The following is a 17,736-nucleotide window of genomic DNA, read 5'->3' as shown; positions in this document are numbered from 1 at the left end:
AAGTCTATTAATCAAAGGTAAGGCTTTATTCAATAAAAACCAAAATTTTACCCAAGCTAAGGCTTGAACTTGGGACCTCACACATACACCCAGAACACTTAACCACTGAAACAAATACACAGTTGTGTTAAATAATTACAAAAACATATTTATAAAATTTGAGGCATTACAATCCCCCATATGAATGAAATTTGATAGTTTTATTGAAACATTGACTCCATGTAGTGATAGAATCTACGATTGATACTTGCATAGGATAGGTAAGTATCCACCATTGAACCTTCCTTTGTGAAAGTGTATTTACTAGCTGACCAGTAGACATGATGTCCTCAAACTATTCTGTCGTTTGTGTAAACGATGATATACCTCACACAACTACCTCCTTAGGAAGGTTTTAGTTCTCATGGGTATGTTCATACAGCCGTGAACATCTCCTGGTTCTGCAAAAGTTTGAAAGATCTATGCCCCAGTAGTCTCCTTGAAACGGCCCCACTTCCCTCTCATATAGGTGATCACACAACGGTCATTAAAAGCATTACTTAACTTATCCCATTTTTAGTTATTGTTTACATTATAGGAATGGACTTGGGATAAGAACCCCCACAGTGACCTCACAAGGCCTATACAATTAGGTTGTCCCTTTGAACCTAAATCTCGGGATCTCCAGTCAACTAGGTAAGGTTTTCCTTCACAGAGCGCCTTTTATTTTAATGGGCTTTAGTCTCATTCCTTTCGATGCTTTATCAACATAATCTCTAATTAAGCCTTTAGTTAACGGATCCGTAATGTTATCTTTTGATTTTACAAAATCAATAGAGATAACTCCATTTGAAATTAGTTGTTTAATGGTATTGTGTCGACAAAACATATGCCTCGATTTGTCATTGTACATTCTGTTAGCAAGACACTCTCACATTTTCAAGTGGTTGTAGGATGGTTTTATTCCTTTTCATAACTCATATGGTGTCTTGTCCCTTTTGTAACACCCCTAACCTGTATCCGTAGTCGAAACAGGGTTACAGAGTATTAATGAATACACAGAACAGTTAATCATTCAATTCATACATCTATGCAAACATAACTTAATTTTATTCAAATACATTCATAACATCCCTTAATCGAGCTCTCGAATCCCTAAGGATACAACAGAATCAATCCAGGACTAAATCGAAAACATTTGGAAAGTTTAGGAAAAAGTGAAAAAAGCTAGACTGTAGGGGTCACACAGCCATGTAGCCAAGCCATGTGACATACACGGCTAAGACACACGCTCGTGTCTCAAGCCATGTAACAATCGAAACAGGGACACACGACCATGTCCCAGCCCGTGCCCGTACCCGTGTAACTCTCTGACTTGGGTCACATGGCCAAGCCACATACTTGTGTACTAGGCCGTGTAACTCTAAAAATGGCCTTACACTCCCGTGTACCAAGCCGTGTGCTAGGCCGTGTAACTACCTGACTTGTAACACTACAGGGGACACACGGTCATGTCACAAGGCCGCGTGTCACACACGGGCGAGACATACGCCCGTGTCTTAGGCTGTGTAAACAAGAAAATGACCAAAATCAAGTCATTCCTTTCACCCTTCTCAAGCATAAGCCTAAGTACATTTGCACACATGACCAAAGATTCAAAACATGCTTAAAACATGCATAAAATGACACATACAATAGGCTAATATTCCATACAACCAATATGTCATTTAGACACCTCAAACATATACATTAAACATAACTAAACATATGCATTTTTAACCATTCATCAACTAATTCATTTCCAACCATACCATTCTAGATTCAATATCATATCTTAGCTATACTATACTCAATTCATAGCATACTAATTTGGTCATCTTAACATGCATCACATAACTACTTAATTCATATTTTTAAGATATCGAAAGTACCAAAAAGGGGATATTCAAACAACTTACACAACCAAGTTATTCTACTCAAATAATCATTCATTGTTAGCAGTTAATGTATATACATACATATCTCGTACCATTTTATTCTACTCAAAATTTCTTATAGATATTAAATTCTAAACCGTACGAACTTACTTGGACTGAATTGTAATAGCTGCAAAAGTTCAGGGACTATTCCACTATCTTTCATTTTCCATGAATATTACAGGTCTTGATCTAAAATATAGAATTCTTCAATTATCAACTTACATTTCACATTCCAATTCATTTTACAGTTAACACCCTTTTATTTTTCAAATTTACACACTTACCCTAAACTTTTACAATTTTTGCAATTTAGTCACTTAACCCGAAATTCATCAAATTAACCATTTTTCTCAAACAAAATTCTATCCAAATATACTAGAACCTTAAATAGTCCCTAATGAACATTAAATTCACTGTCAAACCCTTAAATTTTGACATTTTTACAATTTAATCCTAAAATAAAAAATCTAACAAAAATCACTTTAAAAATTCATTAAATTACATAATCAAAACTCCAAATACATGGCATTCAGAAAAACATTCAATATTCATCAATGGAAACTTCCAAAATTTTTAACAGAATAAAAAACGAAGGTACGAGCTAGCTAGACCTAGTTGCAACGATCTCAAAAACATAAAAATTAAAATAGTTCAATTTCCTTACCATGCAAGGAAAAAAGATGGAAAAAGCTTCCTAAGTCATCAATGGTGAGGTTGGGTCAAGAAGAAGGGAAAATGAGAAAAAAATAAAGCTTTTGTTTCAATTTGTTTCATTAATTTTTGAATAATTTACAAAATTATCATTAAACCTATTTTCTTTAATTTTTTCTTTAATTAATAATCCCTTAACCGTCCACTACTAATTAATGAGGTATAATTGTCTTATTGGTCCTTCAATTTTAAATAATTAAGTCATTAAATACCTAAATCACCTTTTACATATTAGTCATTTTTCTTTAATTAACTATCTAAACGTTAATATTTCCGAACCAACTTTTCATACAACTTTAGTGACTCCATAATTATTCTAAAAATAATATTTACGAGTCTACGCGATGAAAATTTGTGGTCCCGAACCACTATTCTGTCACCAATGAAAATCAAGTTGTTACATTTTCTTGCGGGGCACCTTATTTAAAAGGTAATTAGTTGATGGAGAAGTCCCCTCCCCCTATTTCCTATGATGACCCATAGCTTTCTAGCAAGGCATTCAAAACTTCCCTTAGAGTCCAATTTTTCGTTCGACTACTCCATTTGATTGAAGAGAGTATGGTGGTGTCACTTCATAAATAATACCATGTTGTGCACAGTATTCACCAAATGATTCAACATATTCACCACCACGATTACTTCTTACCATCTTAATCTTTTAATTATGTTGGTTTTCAACTTCCTACTTGTAGAGAATAAATTTATTTATTGCTTCGTCTTTGCTCTTAAGCAAATACACGTAGCAGTATTTTGTGTTTCGTAAATGAAGGTAATAAAAAATATGTTTATTCTCTCTTCTCGTTTGAACAAACTTTAAGTCAAAAACATCGCTATGTATTAGATCAAGTGGTTCTTTTGCTTCTTTCAATGGTTTGAATTAGAAAAATTATCAACTTTTGTTAGACGACAGGAATTTAATAAAATCCGAAACAAAAGTTTATACGGTCTAATCGCAAACACAATAAAACAATGCACCAGGTAGGTAACCCTAAAAAAGAGGTGGTGCACTTGGCACACTTAAATACCAAGTCTTTCAAAGAACCAATCCTAGACATGCACTCTCATATTGTCTTTTTTAATTCACTGTTGACAAATTTCTTTTCCTTTAATGTCACAATTTTGGAGATACAATTTAAGCTTCCACAATTTAAAGCCACAATTAAGGCCACAATAAATAGAAAATTTAATTTTCAATTTATATTTCTCTTTGACTTTGTTAAACGGTAGAATTAAAATTTTGAAACAAAATCAAAATCAATTCTGTTGAATGACAGGATTAAATCCTGAAATAGAATTATTTAATTAAATATTGTTTGGAAACAAAATCAAAATAAATCACGAAATAGAATTATTTAAGTAAATAAAATCGTTAAGCAGTGGGAATAAATCCTGAAACAGAATTATTTGATTAAGTCTTCGTTTAGAAACAAAATCAAGATCAAATAAAATCTGTTAACCGACAGGAATAAATCTCGAAACATATTATTCAATTTAATTCTAATTTGCGAACAAAAAAAAATCGAATAGAGTCTATTAAATGGCGGGAATAAATCCCAAAACAGATTATACAATTTAATTCTAATTTGGAAACCATATTAAAATCGAATAAAATTTGTTAAACGACAAGAATAAATCTCAAAACAAATTTTATTTAATTTTAATTTCTCGTTTGGCAACAAAATCGAGAATGGAATAAAATCTTTTGAACAGTAGGAATAAATCCCGAAACAAATTTTATTTAATTTTAATACTCGTTTTGGGAACAAAATCAAAAATGGAATAAAGTCTGTTGAACGGGGGGAATAAATCTCGAAACAGATTTTATTTGATTTTAATACTCGTTTTGGAAGTAAAATAAAAAAATGGAATAAAACCCGTTGAACGGCGAAAATAAATCCTGAAACGGATTTTATTTACTTTTAATTTGGAAATAAAATAGAATAAAATCTGTTAAAAGGCGGGAATAAATCTCGAAATAGACTTTATTTAATTTTAATATTCGTTTGGAAATAAAAACAAAATAGAGAATAAAATTTGTTGAACGATGGGAAAAAATCCTGAAATAGATTTTATTTAATTTAAAAATTTATTTTCAAATAATTTTTTTTCTTTCCTTTTCTCCTTGGTGTCTCGTTTGTCTATGATTAGAGAATTGCAAAAAATAATAGGCTCTGTCTTAAGATTGTTGGACAAAACACGTTAGCAAACAAAAATATATAAATATAAATAATAAAATATTCATATATATAATAAAATAAATTGAATAGTTTCTATTTAAATTATCGGATATGAAAAACCAATAAATAACATAACAAAAAGCAAAAATCACAAAGAAGAAATGAGTTTTACTAGATGTTGAGGCATGTTTTACACATTTTCCTTAAGACAGATTCGGCCGCTCCTACGGTACTTGGAGAAACGTTGATCGAATGTCTCCCAAGATACAATAACACGATGATCAAAGTAGTAGCACCTTTGCAGTGATCAACGAACAAACGACGTCTTTTTATATCACCGAACATTGGAAAATATAGAAAGGAAAAGAGAAGAATTTTGGAGAGAAAATAATCTCGATGTGAGAGTGATTAAGCATGTAAAAATCCTTCAGAATTCAAAGCCTTTTATAGGCATTTAGGTTGGTAGAATTTTTGGAAATTTTCACAAAATCTGCCATTAAAGGAGCCAACAAATTAATTTGATTAAAAATCAAATTGATTGGAATCAAATAAAATAAGATAAATGTCATTTTATAAACAAATTGGGTCTAACCAGTTCAAACATTTCATGTTAGTGCGCCCCAACTCGATGGGTTTGGACTTAGACCCCCCCTCCCGAGCGCGAGGCAATGTTCCAAACTTAATCATTCAATCACGCTTTAAGAGGATTCTCATATATATACACATCTTACACTTGATATTTAACCAATGGGGGATCTAAGCTTTTACGTTTCCATAACAAATATTTCCAAGTAGCTTACTTTGAGCATCAATTTCTCATTCATCACTCAAGCATTTTGAGCATATAATATACCATTGTAAAGGTCTCATGGAGTAGAATATGAAACCATAATTGTATTATTCAAATCTCCACCTTTACCTATTGAGAATATGCCTCAAAATTCCTATAAATTACAATTTTTCCAACATCTACCACTTCTCAGTTTTCAGATCTTTGTTTGAAATGTGTCTCACTTTGTTAAGGCCTATTGTGATCATTTATGTCCAATGAATTTTTTATCTTCTAATGGTAAATCTTTTTTTTTTTTGGTAACCTTCTAAAGGTAAATCTTCCTTCAGTATTCTGATAACTTGTCTCGTATGTTATCAAGAAGAAAATTTCTATTTTTTTATGTGTTAATGTCATGGAAAAATTTCACAAAATTACAAATTTTTTAAAAATTGGTTGCACAAAAATAAAAATATTAACTTATGAAAAAAATAAAATGATTAAAATTTGTAAAAAAATATGGTTATTTATAATTAAAAATTAATTATTTTAAGTAGTTTAATTAAAATTAAATTAAGATGGAGAAGATATTAAATATGGATGAGTGTATAATAATACTTTATTATTTTTAAAATTTAACAACATGACATTATTTTATTGGTGCTTAAAACTATACTTTTAAAATTATATTATCCTAATATAATTTATTCCAAAAGAAAATATACCAAAAATAAAGTTAGAAACCAAACATGATACTTCGAAAATGCAAGAGTAAATGTTGGGCTATTTATGTGGAATTAAGAAGAAAATGGTAATTTAATTGATTTAATTTAAAAACGGTATGTTTATTAAAAGTTTTGGTTTAAAATCGGTACTTTTCAACTTCAATGAGAGGTTTTAGGAATTTATTCTGGCTAGGAGTAGGTTGGAAATATTTTTAATGTACTTGGCTACATTAGAGCTTGAATGCACCATATATACCACCCCCTACACAACAAAGCGGCTCAGCTTCATTCTGGTAATAAGATCCCCTTCCAAAGCTATTAGCAGCTACCCATCGAAACTAGTAGTTCACCAAAGCATGGCTTCTGAACCAGGAATTCTCACTGACTGGCCATGGAAGCCTCTTGGAAGCTTTAAGGTAAGATGGTCTCCTTCCTTTTTTATATATTAATTTTCTCTCATATCGAGTCAATTCTCTCATGCATTTTCATTCATCTATGTTGTGTTGTTGGATGGGTATTTACAGTACATAATCCTGGCTCCTTGGATCACAGAGAGTATATACTCGATTATAGTTGGGGATGAAAAGGGGTGTGATGTTTTCAACCTTATGATACTCCCACTCATGTTATGGAGAATGTTGCATAGCCAGCTTTGGATTAGCCTTTCTCGTTATCGAACTACCAAAGGCACCAACAGGATTGTGGACAAGGGTATCGAATTTGACCAAGTTGACAGGGAAAGGAACTGGTAATTGATATGCCCAAGTAACAAATAAAGCTAAATTTTTGTTTCCGAGAATTGATTAATTTTTAAAGTGGGTATACTTGTTTGGATTGGGGATGAACCATGAACATTGCAGGGATGATCAAATATTGTTCAATGCAATCATTTTTTACTTGGGCAACAAATACTTTCCAGGAGGTTCACACATACCCATATGGAGAACGGATGGTGTGATTATAACCCTGCTGCTCCATGCCGGTCCAGTGGAGTTCCTTTACTACTGGTTTCATAGAGCTTTGCACCATCATTATCTTTACTCTCGCTACCATTCTCATCATCATTCCTCCATTGTCACTGAGCCTAGTACTTGTAAGCAGCTTTTTTTGTGCTCCATCCACTTCTTAATTAATATTTTCCAAAATTGCTTTTCAAACTTAATGTTCAACATGATAGTGACAAGCATAAATAGTAATGGTTTGTCTGTAGTGTTGTGTTGCTATTTTTGGTTTCAGTGCTACTGCACACCCTCATATTGGGACCATATCAACCCTTTTTACGTTTTGAGATGAGATCAAGTGTTGTATAAATATATAATATGAATATAGTAATTTGGTGGGGGGAATTATATTTAGTAATAATTAGTATTTGATTATATATAATATAGTTTTTGTTATGAGAAAAGAAATAATTCAGAATGATGCGTTTTGCAGCTGTGACACATCCATTTGCAGAACACATAGTATATTTTGCACTGTTCATAATACCAGTGTCGACAGTTGTGTTTACTGGAACTGGATCCATCATCGCCATTGCTGGCTACATCACTTACATTGACTTGATGAACAACATGGGGCATTGCAACTTTGAGCTCATCCCCAACTGGGTCTTCTCCATTTTCCCTCCTCTCAAGTACATAATGTATACTCCATCGTACGTTCTCTCTCTTTCTCTTCATAATCAATTTCATTATCTACTATTTAACTCTTTTGGGATCATGAAAATTACAAGCACGTGACACGGCGAGTAAATTGTGTCTTCTTAAGGAGATGCATTAACAAAAAAATGCTTAATATATATTTTGCCCCTACTTTATCAACTTGTATTTAGTTTGTACCATTTTTTTTATCTAGTTGGTATCTAAATTTACATTCTTTTATACAATATAATACCTTTACATGAACATCATTAATTTGTGTTTACGTGACACTTATAGCCAATTCAGTGGTGACATGTAACAGCCTCTTAGAATATCATGTGTCAAACATAAATAAAACATAAAAATATATAAATTAATAAAAATATATCAAAAAACATTTAACATCAAGGATGGAGAATGAACCTGGAATCACTCTTGATGTTGAAAAAAATTTATACTTTTTTATTAATAAATTAATAAATGTTGTCTAAATTCATTCTTGATATGAAAAATATTTTATATTTTTTATTAATTTATATCATTTTAAAGATTTTTATTTATGTTTGATACGTAACATTGTAAGAAGTTGTCATGTGTCCCCATCGGATTGACTATTAATGCCACGTCAATACAAATTAACAATGTTAGTCTAGAGATACCAAACTATGTGATAGAATAGAAGTTCAAGTACGAACTAAGTCCTAAAAAAATTAGATACCAAATAGGCACAAAATAGACAAATTTAGGAAGCAAAATATATATTAACCCAAAAAAACATATGTTGTATTAATGGCAATAAAAAAAGTCTGGAAAAGGAAATGAGATTCTTTTAGTGGTCAAAATTTGCTATATTCCTTATATTATGTGTACGGTAGGGATTTAGTCTCCACACTCCAATTTTAATTATATTTAATCTTTGTATTTTTTAAATTTTAGATTTTAGTCCTCACCTAACAAAGACCAGTTAAACTCATTAAGTTATATTCTATTATTTTCAAAATTTTATGTGATAAATATATTATCATATGTATAATGTCATATCACCTTATTATTTTCATATAATACTCACATAAAACCAAATCATTTTAGTTAATAGATTTACTGACTACCATTTGAGCCATGACTAAAAGTTCAAAATCAAAAAATATAAATACTAAAATGATCAAATTAAATAATATAGATTAAATCTATAATTTATATATAATACAATATTGATAATGAATTTCACCTAATAAGTTTAATTTAGATTTTATAATTAATACAATGTATTATATTTTTATATTTTATATTATACAATAATTTATTTACTTTTAAATTTTATTTCCGTATGACATATATTTCTTTTCTTTTTATTAACTTATGTTCCTATTTTTCCAGATCTTTCGTATAATTTTAAGTTAAAAATAATTATCATAATTAACTTCTACTATTAACCAAAAACATTAATTTCCACTATTATGGGTTTTACAAAGTTTGAATGATTTTTTTATACTTAAAACACCTTTTAAAATTGCCAAAAAATCCATTTAACAGTGAATTTAATTTAAAATATTTTAAAGAAAAAATTTATCATAAGCATGAGAGCTAAAAAAATATAACATACATATAAATTTATTAAAATTATTTTTACAAAAGATTTTTGAGTTTAGTTGATTATGATTTTATTCTATTTTTAGTGATGAATTAAGAATCAAATTATTACAATGCAAATGAATTAAGAATTTAAACAATCCAATATAAAATCAACTAATTAGATTAATCCATACATATAATTGCACATTATAAATCTTAAACTAAGGTTCAAAGAACCCACATCCTCCAACTTTCCCCAACTATTTCAAGGCCTCACAAGAAATTATTGTATAAAACAATTACATAACATCAACATACCACTTTCATTTAAAAAAAAAGCCACCTTAATTAAATCATTCTACATATTCACATTTATATAGAAAGTCTATTATGTATTACACTATCATATGTGATAATTAAATAATACATGAAGTAACTGATTCATGTAAACCTTTTTCTTAAATTGATATCTTATTTTAAAGCAAAACATATATAATATAACAATTCTTAAATGTCTACATATGATTTGATATATATAAATATACTGTTAAATTTTTGGGCAGGTTTCACTCTTTGCACCACACACAGTTCAGGACCAACTATTCATTGTTTATGCCAATCTATGATTACATCTATGGCACAATGGACAAATCTTCGGATACCTTGTATAAAATTTCACTCCAAAGAAAAGAGGAAACGCCCAACGTGGTGCATCTAATGCACCTAACCACACCTGAGTCAATCTATCATCTCCGCGTTGGATTTCCCTACTTGGCTTCTAAACCATACTCATCAGCTTGGTACTTGTGGTTGCTCTGGCCTGTTACATTGTCGTTCATGATGCTTACCAAGATTTATCGTCGCAGTTTTGTTGTTGAAAGGAACCAATTCCATCAACTTAGATTACAGACATGGGCCATACCCAATTTCAGAGAACAGGTAAGGAAGCTTTATTAGTGCAGCTGTGAGTTGGTGCAGCCAAATACTAAAAATAAATATATGCATACATGCATAGTCTTAGTAGTTAACAGTGTTGCAATTAATTTTCAGTACCACTTGAAATGGCAAAAGGAATCCATCAATAACATGATTGAGGAAGCCGTATTAGAAGCTGAGGAAAAAGGTGCTAGTGTGTTGAGTCTAGGCCTCATGAATCAGGCAAGTTTTTCCCCCTCTTCCCACAAATCAATAATCACCATGTTTGTAGGAAAATTACATTAAAAATATTTTTAAAAGAAAAGGTAAAAATAATTTTTAACGGAAAATACAAAGTATGATGGTAAAATGAACATTATGTAGGGTAAAGAGCTAAACAGATATGGTGAGGTGTATGTGAAGAAACATCCCCAGCTTAAAGTGAAATTAGTGGATGGGAGCAGCTTGGCAGTTGCAGTTCTTCTAAATAGCATACCAAAAGGAACAACCCAAGTACTTCTTAGAGGCAACTTAACTAAAGTTGCTTTTGCAGTCGCCTTTTCCCTATGCCAAAAGGGTATTCAGGTACCATCCCATCTCATTGCTTACTCATTAATTAGATAGCCACATAAATAAGCAGTGCCTAGCTTGCCAAATTCTCAACTGTCTAAATTTTTCTAAGGAAATTTGAAGCTCTAACTCCATAATGCATTGTTTTCGTAATATTTTCCTCTTTTATGATATCATAATATTTAATTTTAATTCATTGTAGGTCACTGTATTGCATGAGGATGAATATGAGAAGCTTGATATATCACTAGGCACCAAGTCTGAGGGTAAATTGGTTATCTCAAAGAGTTATAGCTCTTGCAAGGTAATTAAGTCTCATGCCTCAAACCTAGGCCTTTCCAAATAAAAATAGTTGAAATGGCTAGTAAGTGATGATGAATTATTTGATGTGTTGCAGTTATGGTTAGTGGGAGATGACTTGACCGAAGAAGAGCAAAGAAAGGCAAATAAAGGAACACTATTTATTCCCTTTTCGCAATTTCCACTGAAAAATTTGCGCAAAGACTGCTTCTATCACACAACACCAGCAATGCAGACTCCGAAGGCCCTTGAGAATGTGGATTCTTGCGAGGTTGGCCTTGAAACTTACTCCATATGTCCCGTTATCTCTAAAATTAATTAAAAGTTTCAAAAGCTTTTGTTCTACTTTGTTAAAATATATGTACTAAAGAGTAACAACATGAATGCATGTAGCAGAATTGGTTGCCAAGAAGAGTGATGAGCGTATGGCGCATAGCCGGGATATTGCATGCTCTGGAAGGATGGGAGGAGCATGAATGTGGTTACACCATCTCTAACATTGACAAAGTTTGGGAAGCATGCCTCAAGCACGGATTTCAGCCTCTGACGGTCTCAACTCAATCAAAAACCTAGAACACATTTGGCAATTTATCTATCTACTTGGTGCTATATTTTCTATGTATAAGCAATTTACCTATATACTATTTATCCTTATCTTGGACTCATCATGCGAGTCTCTAGCGAGTTATAGGTTCCTCTACAATGCCTCCATAGTTTGTATTAAAAGATCTCAGAGTTAAAACTCTTTATGTATATCATCTATGAATTTCAAATTAACTACTAAATGAAACACCTAAATATCTTTTAAATATTTAAAATTAATAAAATTATGTTATCTAATTTTAGTTAAACTTAAATTAATTAATATTTCAAAATAGAAATTGACTTCAACATTAATAAATTTAATTATAAATTTTATTTAAATTATTAAAATTTAAATTAATAATTTTATCTATTTAAATATGTCATAAAATAAAATAATTCAATCTAATTAAAATATAATTTGTTAGCTTACCATTAAAACATTAAGTTTTAAAGTTTTAAATTATTTTTATAAATTTTGTTGCAACAATGTAATGAACCGAAAGTTACGGTATCGGAAATTGAGTCTTGAGTATCTGTTTCCGTGAAATTTATTCATGAATATTTATTAGAAATATTTATGAATTATAGTTGAATGGTTATTTAGTGTTTAATTAAGTGAAGTAGCTTGAATTTAGTTTAAAGGATTAAATTGCATAAGGAATAAAAGTTTAATTATAGATTAAAGAAGTAAAAGGGACTAATCTAGCAATTAGACCCTAAGTGCCATGTGTGTGAATGTATGATATAACATGTGTAATAGTTGGTATATATGTGTAATAGCTATAAGATATTTTATGTTATAGCTATTACATATGTTAATTTATATTTTTATAGGTTAATAATAATATAATATAGTATAATGAATAAATAATAATGAGTAAAGAAACATAGAAAGAGTTACAGAGAGTAAACGTGAGAAAGAAAGAAGGAAAGAAAGAAAGAAAAGAAAAGGAAATTTGAGGATTAAGGCCCTAAAGTTTAATTGGTAAGTTGTTTTAGCTCATTTTCTTATGATTTTTATGTTTATGGATGCCTAATTCAAAGTTCTACATGTATGAGGTTAAAATGAAGAAAAATAGAAAATTTTAGATATTGATTTAGTTGAATAAATTGAGGTTTTATGGGTTAAATTGATAGGAATTGAAGTTAGAAGTGAAAATTGAGTGATTTATTAAAAGAATTCTAAGTTAGGTTTAAATAGGGATTAAGTTGAATAGAGCTCAAAATTTATGTTTTATAATGAATTTTATGAGTTAGAAATTGTTAATGAGTTGATTAAAAGAGAATATGAAGCTTAAGTTAAAGAAAAAGATTAGTAATGGAAAAAGGACGAAATTGGAATTTTTGTAAAAGTTTGATAGAAAGTGAAAATGTGTTTTATGAATTAGTATATTGATGAATTTTAATTGTATGATTGTTAGTAGCAAACGTAGCACGGATACGTCATCAAAGAAGGAAAAGAGAAAGTGAACGAAGATATCGATTAAATTCGATAAATAGTGGTTTGTATTTCTATAAACCGAGCTTAATCGTTATTGCTATATTTGATATTTATATTGTATGAAAATGTGAATGAGGTAAGTATTTTTACCATATTGAAATGAATGTGATTTTGAATACCCTATTAACAATTCGGGCTAGTCGGATATAGTTGACATGTCATAGGAATTGGAAGTATTGGGATATTCCGACATTGAGTCGATGAGACACTATGTGTCGACTCATCGTTAAAGTTCGGATTTGTTCCGATGAAGTACTTTGTGTACTATAATGTTAAAGTTTGGATTTGTTCGATGAAGCACTATGTGCTTATCCCGAGTGTGGGTTGGATCCGTGTATCCGTTAGTGTCCGAGTTATGTTAATAAGGGTAAATAAAGTAAAGGTTATTAAAGTCTTGATTGATATTGAATAATAGCAATAATGTGTTTGAATTACCATGTTTTAAAGTTGATTAAGCTATTGTTTATAGAAATACCACTGAGAGTATTCTCAGCGACGGTTTGTTTCGTCATGCAGCTAGGTACGAAAGTATAAGGACTCAAAGATACAAGCCGATCCCCAAACTCAAATTGGTGAAGTTTCTATCTTTTGGAAAATGGCATTGTACCTAGGATGTCTTTTGGTTATATTGAAAGTATCTAAGTTGTTAAATGATATTTTGGTATGTTTTGTAAATGTTACCAAAACCTTAAGAATGGTATGTTTTGATATGTTAGTGAAGAGTAATAAGAGGAATTGTTGGTAAATGTTGTAGAAAGAAGAAATGAAGATGTTATAAACTTAGTTATCAACATTTTATACTAAAACAGATTTGGACAGTAACAGTAGTCCAACTTTGAAAATATACCAAAATAGTATAAAGTGAATTAGATGATGAATAAAATATGTAATTGAAGCTTAATGAATTTATTTTTATATGGAAGAAACAAAATTGGTAAAAGAGTTGTATTTTATGAGATATTTACGTTTTGGTGAAACAGGGTTAGAACAATTTCTGGATTCCCTGTTCTGACTTTAAAAATTCACCATAAATTGTGTATTAAGAATTAGGACTCAAACTTTATTTGTATGGATTCCTTATTGAGTCTATTTTTAATTGAAACAAATGGAATAGTCATTGGATTTCTGTACAGGAAGAAATTTGATTCGTAGTGCACAAGGGTCAGAGTAGCTGAACCCTGAAACAGGGGAGACTTCTTATAATAAACTGTACTAATTGGCCTGACCAAAAATTCTAGAAAAAAATTAGTAAGTAGATATATGAGTCTAGTTTCAGGGAAAATTTACGGAATTGGATTTCGAGTTTCGTAACTCGAGATATGATTTTTTTAGCGACTGTGACGCAGATGGATAGTTTACTACGAAAACTGTTTAAGTGCTAAGATAAGTTTTGTAATGTCTCCTGCTTGACTCCGGCAACGGTCTCGGGTAGGGGGGACGTTACAATATTGATTGGTATCAGAGCTATTTAGGTTTATTCGGTTCTAGGACTAAATCGAATGTCAATGGGAATCTAGAGGTACATGCCATTACTGAGTCAAATTTGAGTTGGGATTGGATGCTGATATGTTTGTTGAATATTTTGTTTTATAGCATTAAGAATGTCGATAAAAGCATTGAGGATACTGATCAAGAGATGTATAGTGAAGATGATGAACCGTATAATGTGAATGAATCGAGTCTGCAACTCCAAGTGTGAATCCAGAGGAAATCAACCGAATGTTGGAAGTGACAATCTCAAGTCTTTAGAATAATCGCCGATGCCCTTCAAAAGCGGTAGGAACTATGCTTGCTACGTCCTCTATCCCTACTACCCAAGAGCTCCAATTAAAGAATTGAGAAAATATGGAGCTACAGAATTTTTGGGTGCCAAGGAATTGATTCGACTACTGCTGAAAATTGGTTAAAGACTACAAAGAGAGTTCAAGCAACTTGAATGTACACCACAAGAAAGCTTAGTGTGTGTTGTCTCATTCTCGCAAGAGGAAGCTTTAGTATGGTGGGAATCGGTGATTCGAAATGTACTTGAGGAACAGATAAGTTGGGACTTCTTTCAAAAGAGTTTCAAAATAAGTATTTGGGAGAAATGTACATAGAAGACAAAAGACAAGAGTTCTTAACATGAAACAAGGTGAGATGCTTATAGTGGATTATGAACGAGAATTTCGAGATTGAGCAGATATGCCATCGAGTTTGTACCGATCGAAGCCGACCGATGTAAAAGATTTTTAAGAGGATTACGTGATGAATTTAGACTACGTTGATGCCTCTTAGAATCACCGAGTTTATGGATTTAATGGAAAGAGCTAAGATGATTGAACAAATTCTTGGAAGGGATAAAAGTCCGAAGTTGCTCATTCGATCAAAAACGTCCCGAATGGTTAGTTCAAGTCCGCACCTAAGCGGTCAAAGGAATCACGAGGTAATTGGAGATTTAGTTCTCGATCGAAAAGGAGTGATCGAGGTCAGAAAAGACAGACTCATCGTGTCTCATCGGCGAGATCCAAGTCCGATTGAATCTGAAATTCCAATATGTGAGCATTGTGGAAACCGACACAAAGAGGAGTGTAGAAAATTGACTGGAGGTTGTTTCCGTTGTGGAGCTACCGATCACTTTATTAAAGATTGCCCAAAGATATCTGGAACAACACCGCAAGAGTGCAAAGATCTGAATTTGCTTCCAGAGGTCGGGATCAGCCAAGTAGTTCGTTGCTAGAGGTGGTACTAGAAGAACTAGTGAGAGTGCTACACAACAATCTGAAGCTAGAGCTCCAGCTCGGCGTATGTTGTGAGGACTCGAGAAGAGAAAGATGCTCACGATGTGGTGACAGTATATTCTTATTGAATTCAGCACCGTTTATGCTTTAATAGACCTCGGTCATCACATTCATATGTTAATACGAAAGTAGTTGAGACAAAAAATTAGAGTTTGAATTGTCTAAAGTTATAATAGAAGTGTCTAGTCCATCGGGACAAACTACTTTAGTGAACCATATATGTCGAAGATGTTCGTTAATGATTCAAGATAGAATATTCCTGTTGATCTGTTGATTATGCCATTTGGCGACTTTGATGTTATTTTGGGAATGGACTGGTTATCAGAACATGGAGTGATTTTAGACTGTTATAAGAAGAAGTTTATTGTTCGAATGAAAGTGAAGATAGAATTGAAGTAAATGGTATTCGGACTAGTGGATCAATTCGTATTGTTTGACCATTAAAGCTAGCAAGCTTCTTCATCGAGGTTGTAATGCTTTCTTAGCATATGTGATTAATTCGGATTCAGTTGAAAGTCGATGTAGTAAAATTGGATTGTATGTGAATTTTCGATGTATTCCCGAGGAATTACCCGGATTACCCCCGATCGAGAGGTAGAATTTGTGATTGAAGTCTACCAGTCTGATCCGATATCGATACCTCCGCATCAGTATGGCACCCATCGAGCTAAAGGAATTAAAAGTACAGTTGCAAGACTTATTGGACGAGAGGTTTTATACGACCTAGTACATCACCATGGGGAGCTCCAATGTTATTTGTTAAGAAGAAAGATGGGTCGATGCGATTGTGCATTGATTATCGACAACTCAACAAATTGACTATCAAGAACAAGTATCCACTTCCCCGAATAGATGATTTGTTTGATCAACTGAAAGGAGCTTCCGTATTTTCAAAGATTGATCTAAGGTCGGGATACTATCAGTTGAAAGTAAAAGAGTGCGACATATTGAAGACGGCATTCCGTACGAGGTATGGGCATTATGAATTTTTAGTGATGCCATTTGGACTGACAAATGCCCCTGCTGCTTTTATGGATCTTATGAATCGGATTTTCAACCATACTTGGATCGGTTCGTAGTAGTTTTTATCGACGATATTTTGGTATATTCCAAGTCGAAAAAGATCATGAGCAACATCTCCGATTGTTTTGCAAATACTACGAGAAAAGCAATTGTACGGAAAATTGAGCAAGTGTGAATTCGGTTATCGAAGTTGTGTTTCTTGGTCATGTCGTATCGTGGATGGAATTAGAGTGGATCCAAAGAAGATTGAAGCGGTTATTCAAGAGAAAGTTCCTAAGAATGTATCGAGGTACGAAGTTTTCTCGGATTGGTGGTTACTATCGAAGATTCACAACGGATTTTCAAAGATAGCCTTACCGATGACCAAGCTACTACGAAAAAATATTCCATTTGTTTGGAATGAGCAATGTCGAAAAAGTTTTGAAGCATTAAAACGAATGTTAACAGAGGCACCGGTGTTGACTTTACCGTAATCGAAAGAGATTTTGTAGTGTACAGGTGATGCTTCATTGA

General features: G+C 31.9%; 1 protein-coding gene across 2 annotated transcripts; it reads left to right on the top strand.

Moving 5' to 3' along the window:
- The first annotated feature begins 6,562 nt into the window (after window positions 1–6,562).
- LOC108485729 (very-long-chain aldehyde decarbonylase CER1-like) lies at window positions 6,563–12,164 on the top strand. Of its 2 annotated transcripts, none has more exons than XM_053029409.1 (10): window positions 6,563–6,756; window positions 6,865–7,088; window positions 7,201–7,433; window positions 7,775–7,994; window positions 10,116–10,491; window positions 10,603–10,710; window positions 10,852–11,052; window positions 11,240–11,341; window positions 11,435–11,608; window positions 11,731–12,164. In XM_053029409.1, the coding sequence occupies exons 1-10, from the start codon at window positions 6,697–6,699 to the stop codon at window positions 11,908–11,910; spliced, it is 1,878 nt and encodes a 625-aa protein (XP_052885369.1). In that variant the 5' UTR covers window positions 6,563–6,696; the 3' UTR covers window positions 11,911–12,164. The 2 variants fall into 2 exon arrangements, with proteins under 2 accessions (XP_052885369.1, XP_017645063.1); XM_017789574.2 differs by having other exon boundaries at window positions 6,566–6,756; window positions 11,734–12,164.
- Window positions 12,165–17,736: the final 5,572 nt, after the last annotated feature.

Source organism: Gossypium arboreum, chromosome 6 (assembly GCF_025698485.1).
Source record: "Gossypium arboreum isolate Shixiya-1 chromosome 6, ASM2569848v2, whole genome shotgun sequence".
Taxonomy (NCBI): Eukaryota; Viridiplantae; Streptophyta; class Magnoliopsida; order Malvales; family Malvaceae; genus Gossypium; species Gossypium arboreum.
Note: the sequence above shows the minus strand (reverse complement) of the source record. Positions and strands in the feature narration are given on the sequence as shown.

Excerpts from the sequence above, each read along its gene's own strand:
- LOC108485729 (XM_053029409.1), top strand. The coding sequence starts at position 6,697 with ATGGCTTCTGAACCAGGAATTCTCACTGACTGGCCATGGAAGCCTCTT. Across the intron at positions 7,434-7,774 it reads TGTCACTGAGCCTAGTACTT|CTGTGACACATCCATTTGCA; the intron begins GTAAGCAGCTTT and ends TGCGTTTTGCAG. Across the intron at positions 11,342-11,434 it reads AGAGTTATAGCTCTTGCAAG|TTATGGTTAGTGGGAGATGA; the intron begins GTAATTAAGTCT and ends GATGTGTTGCAG.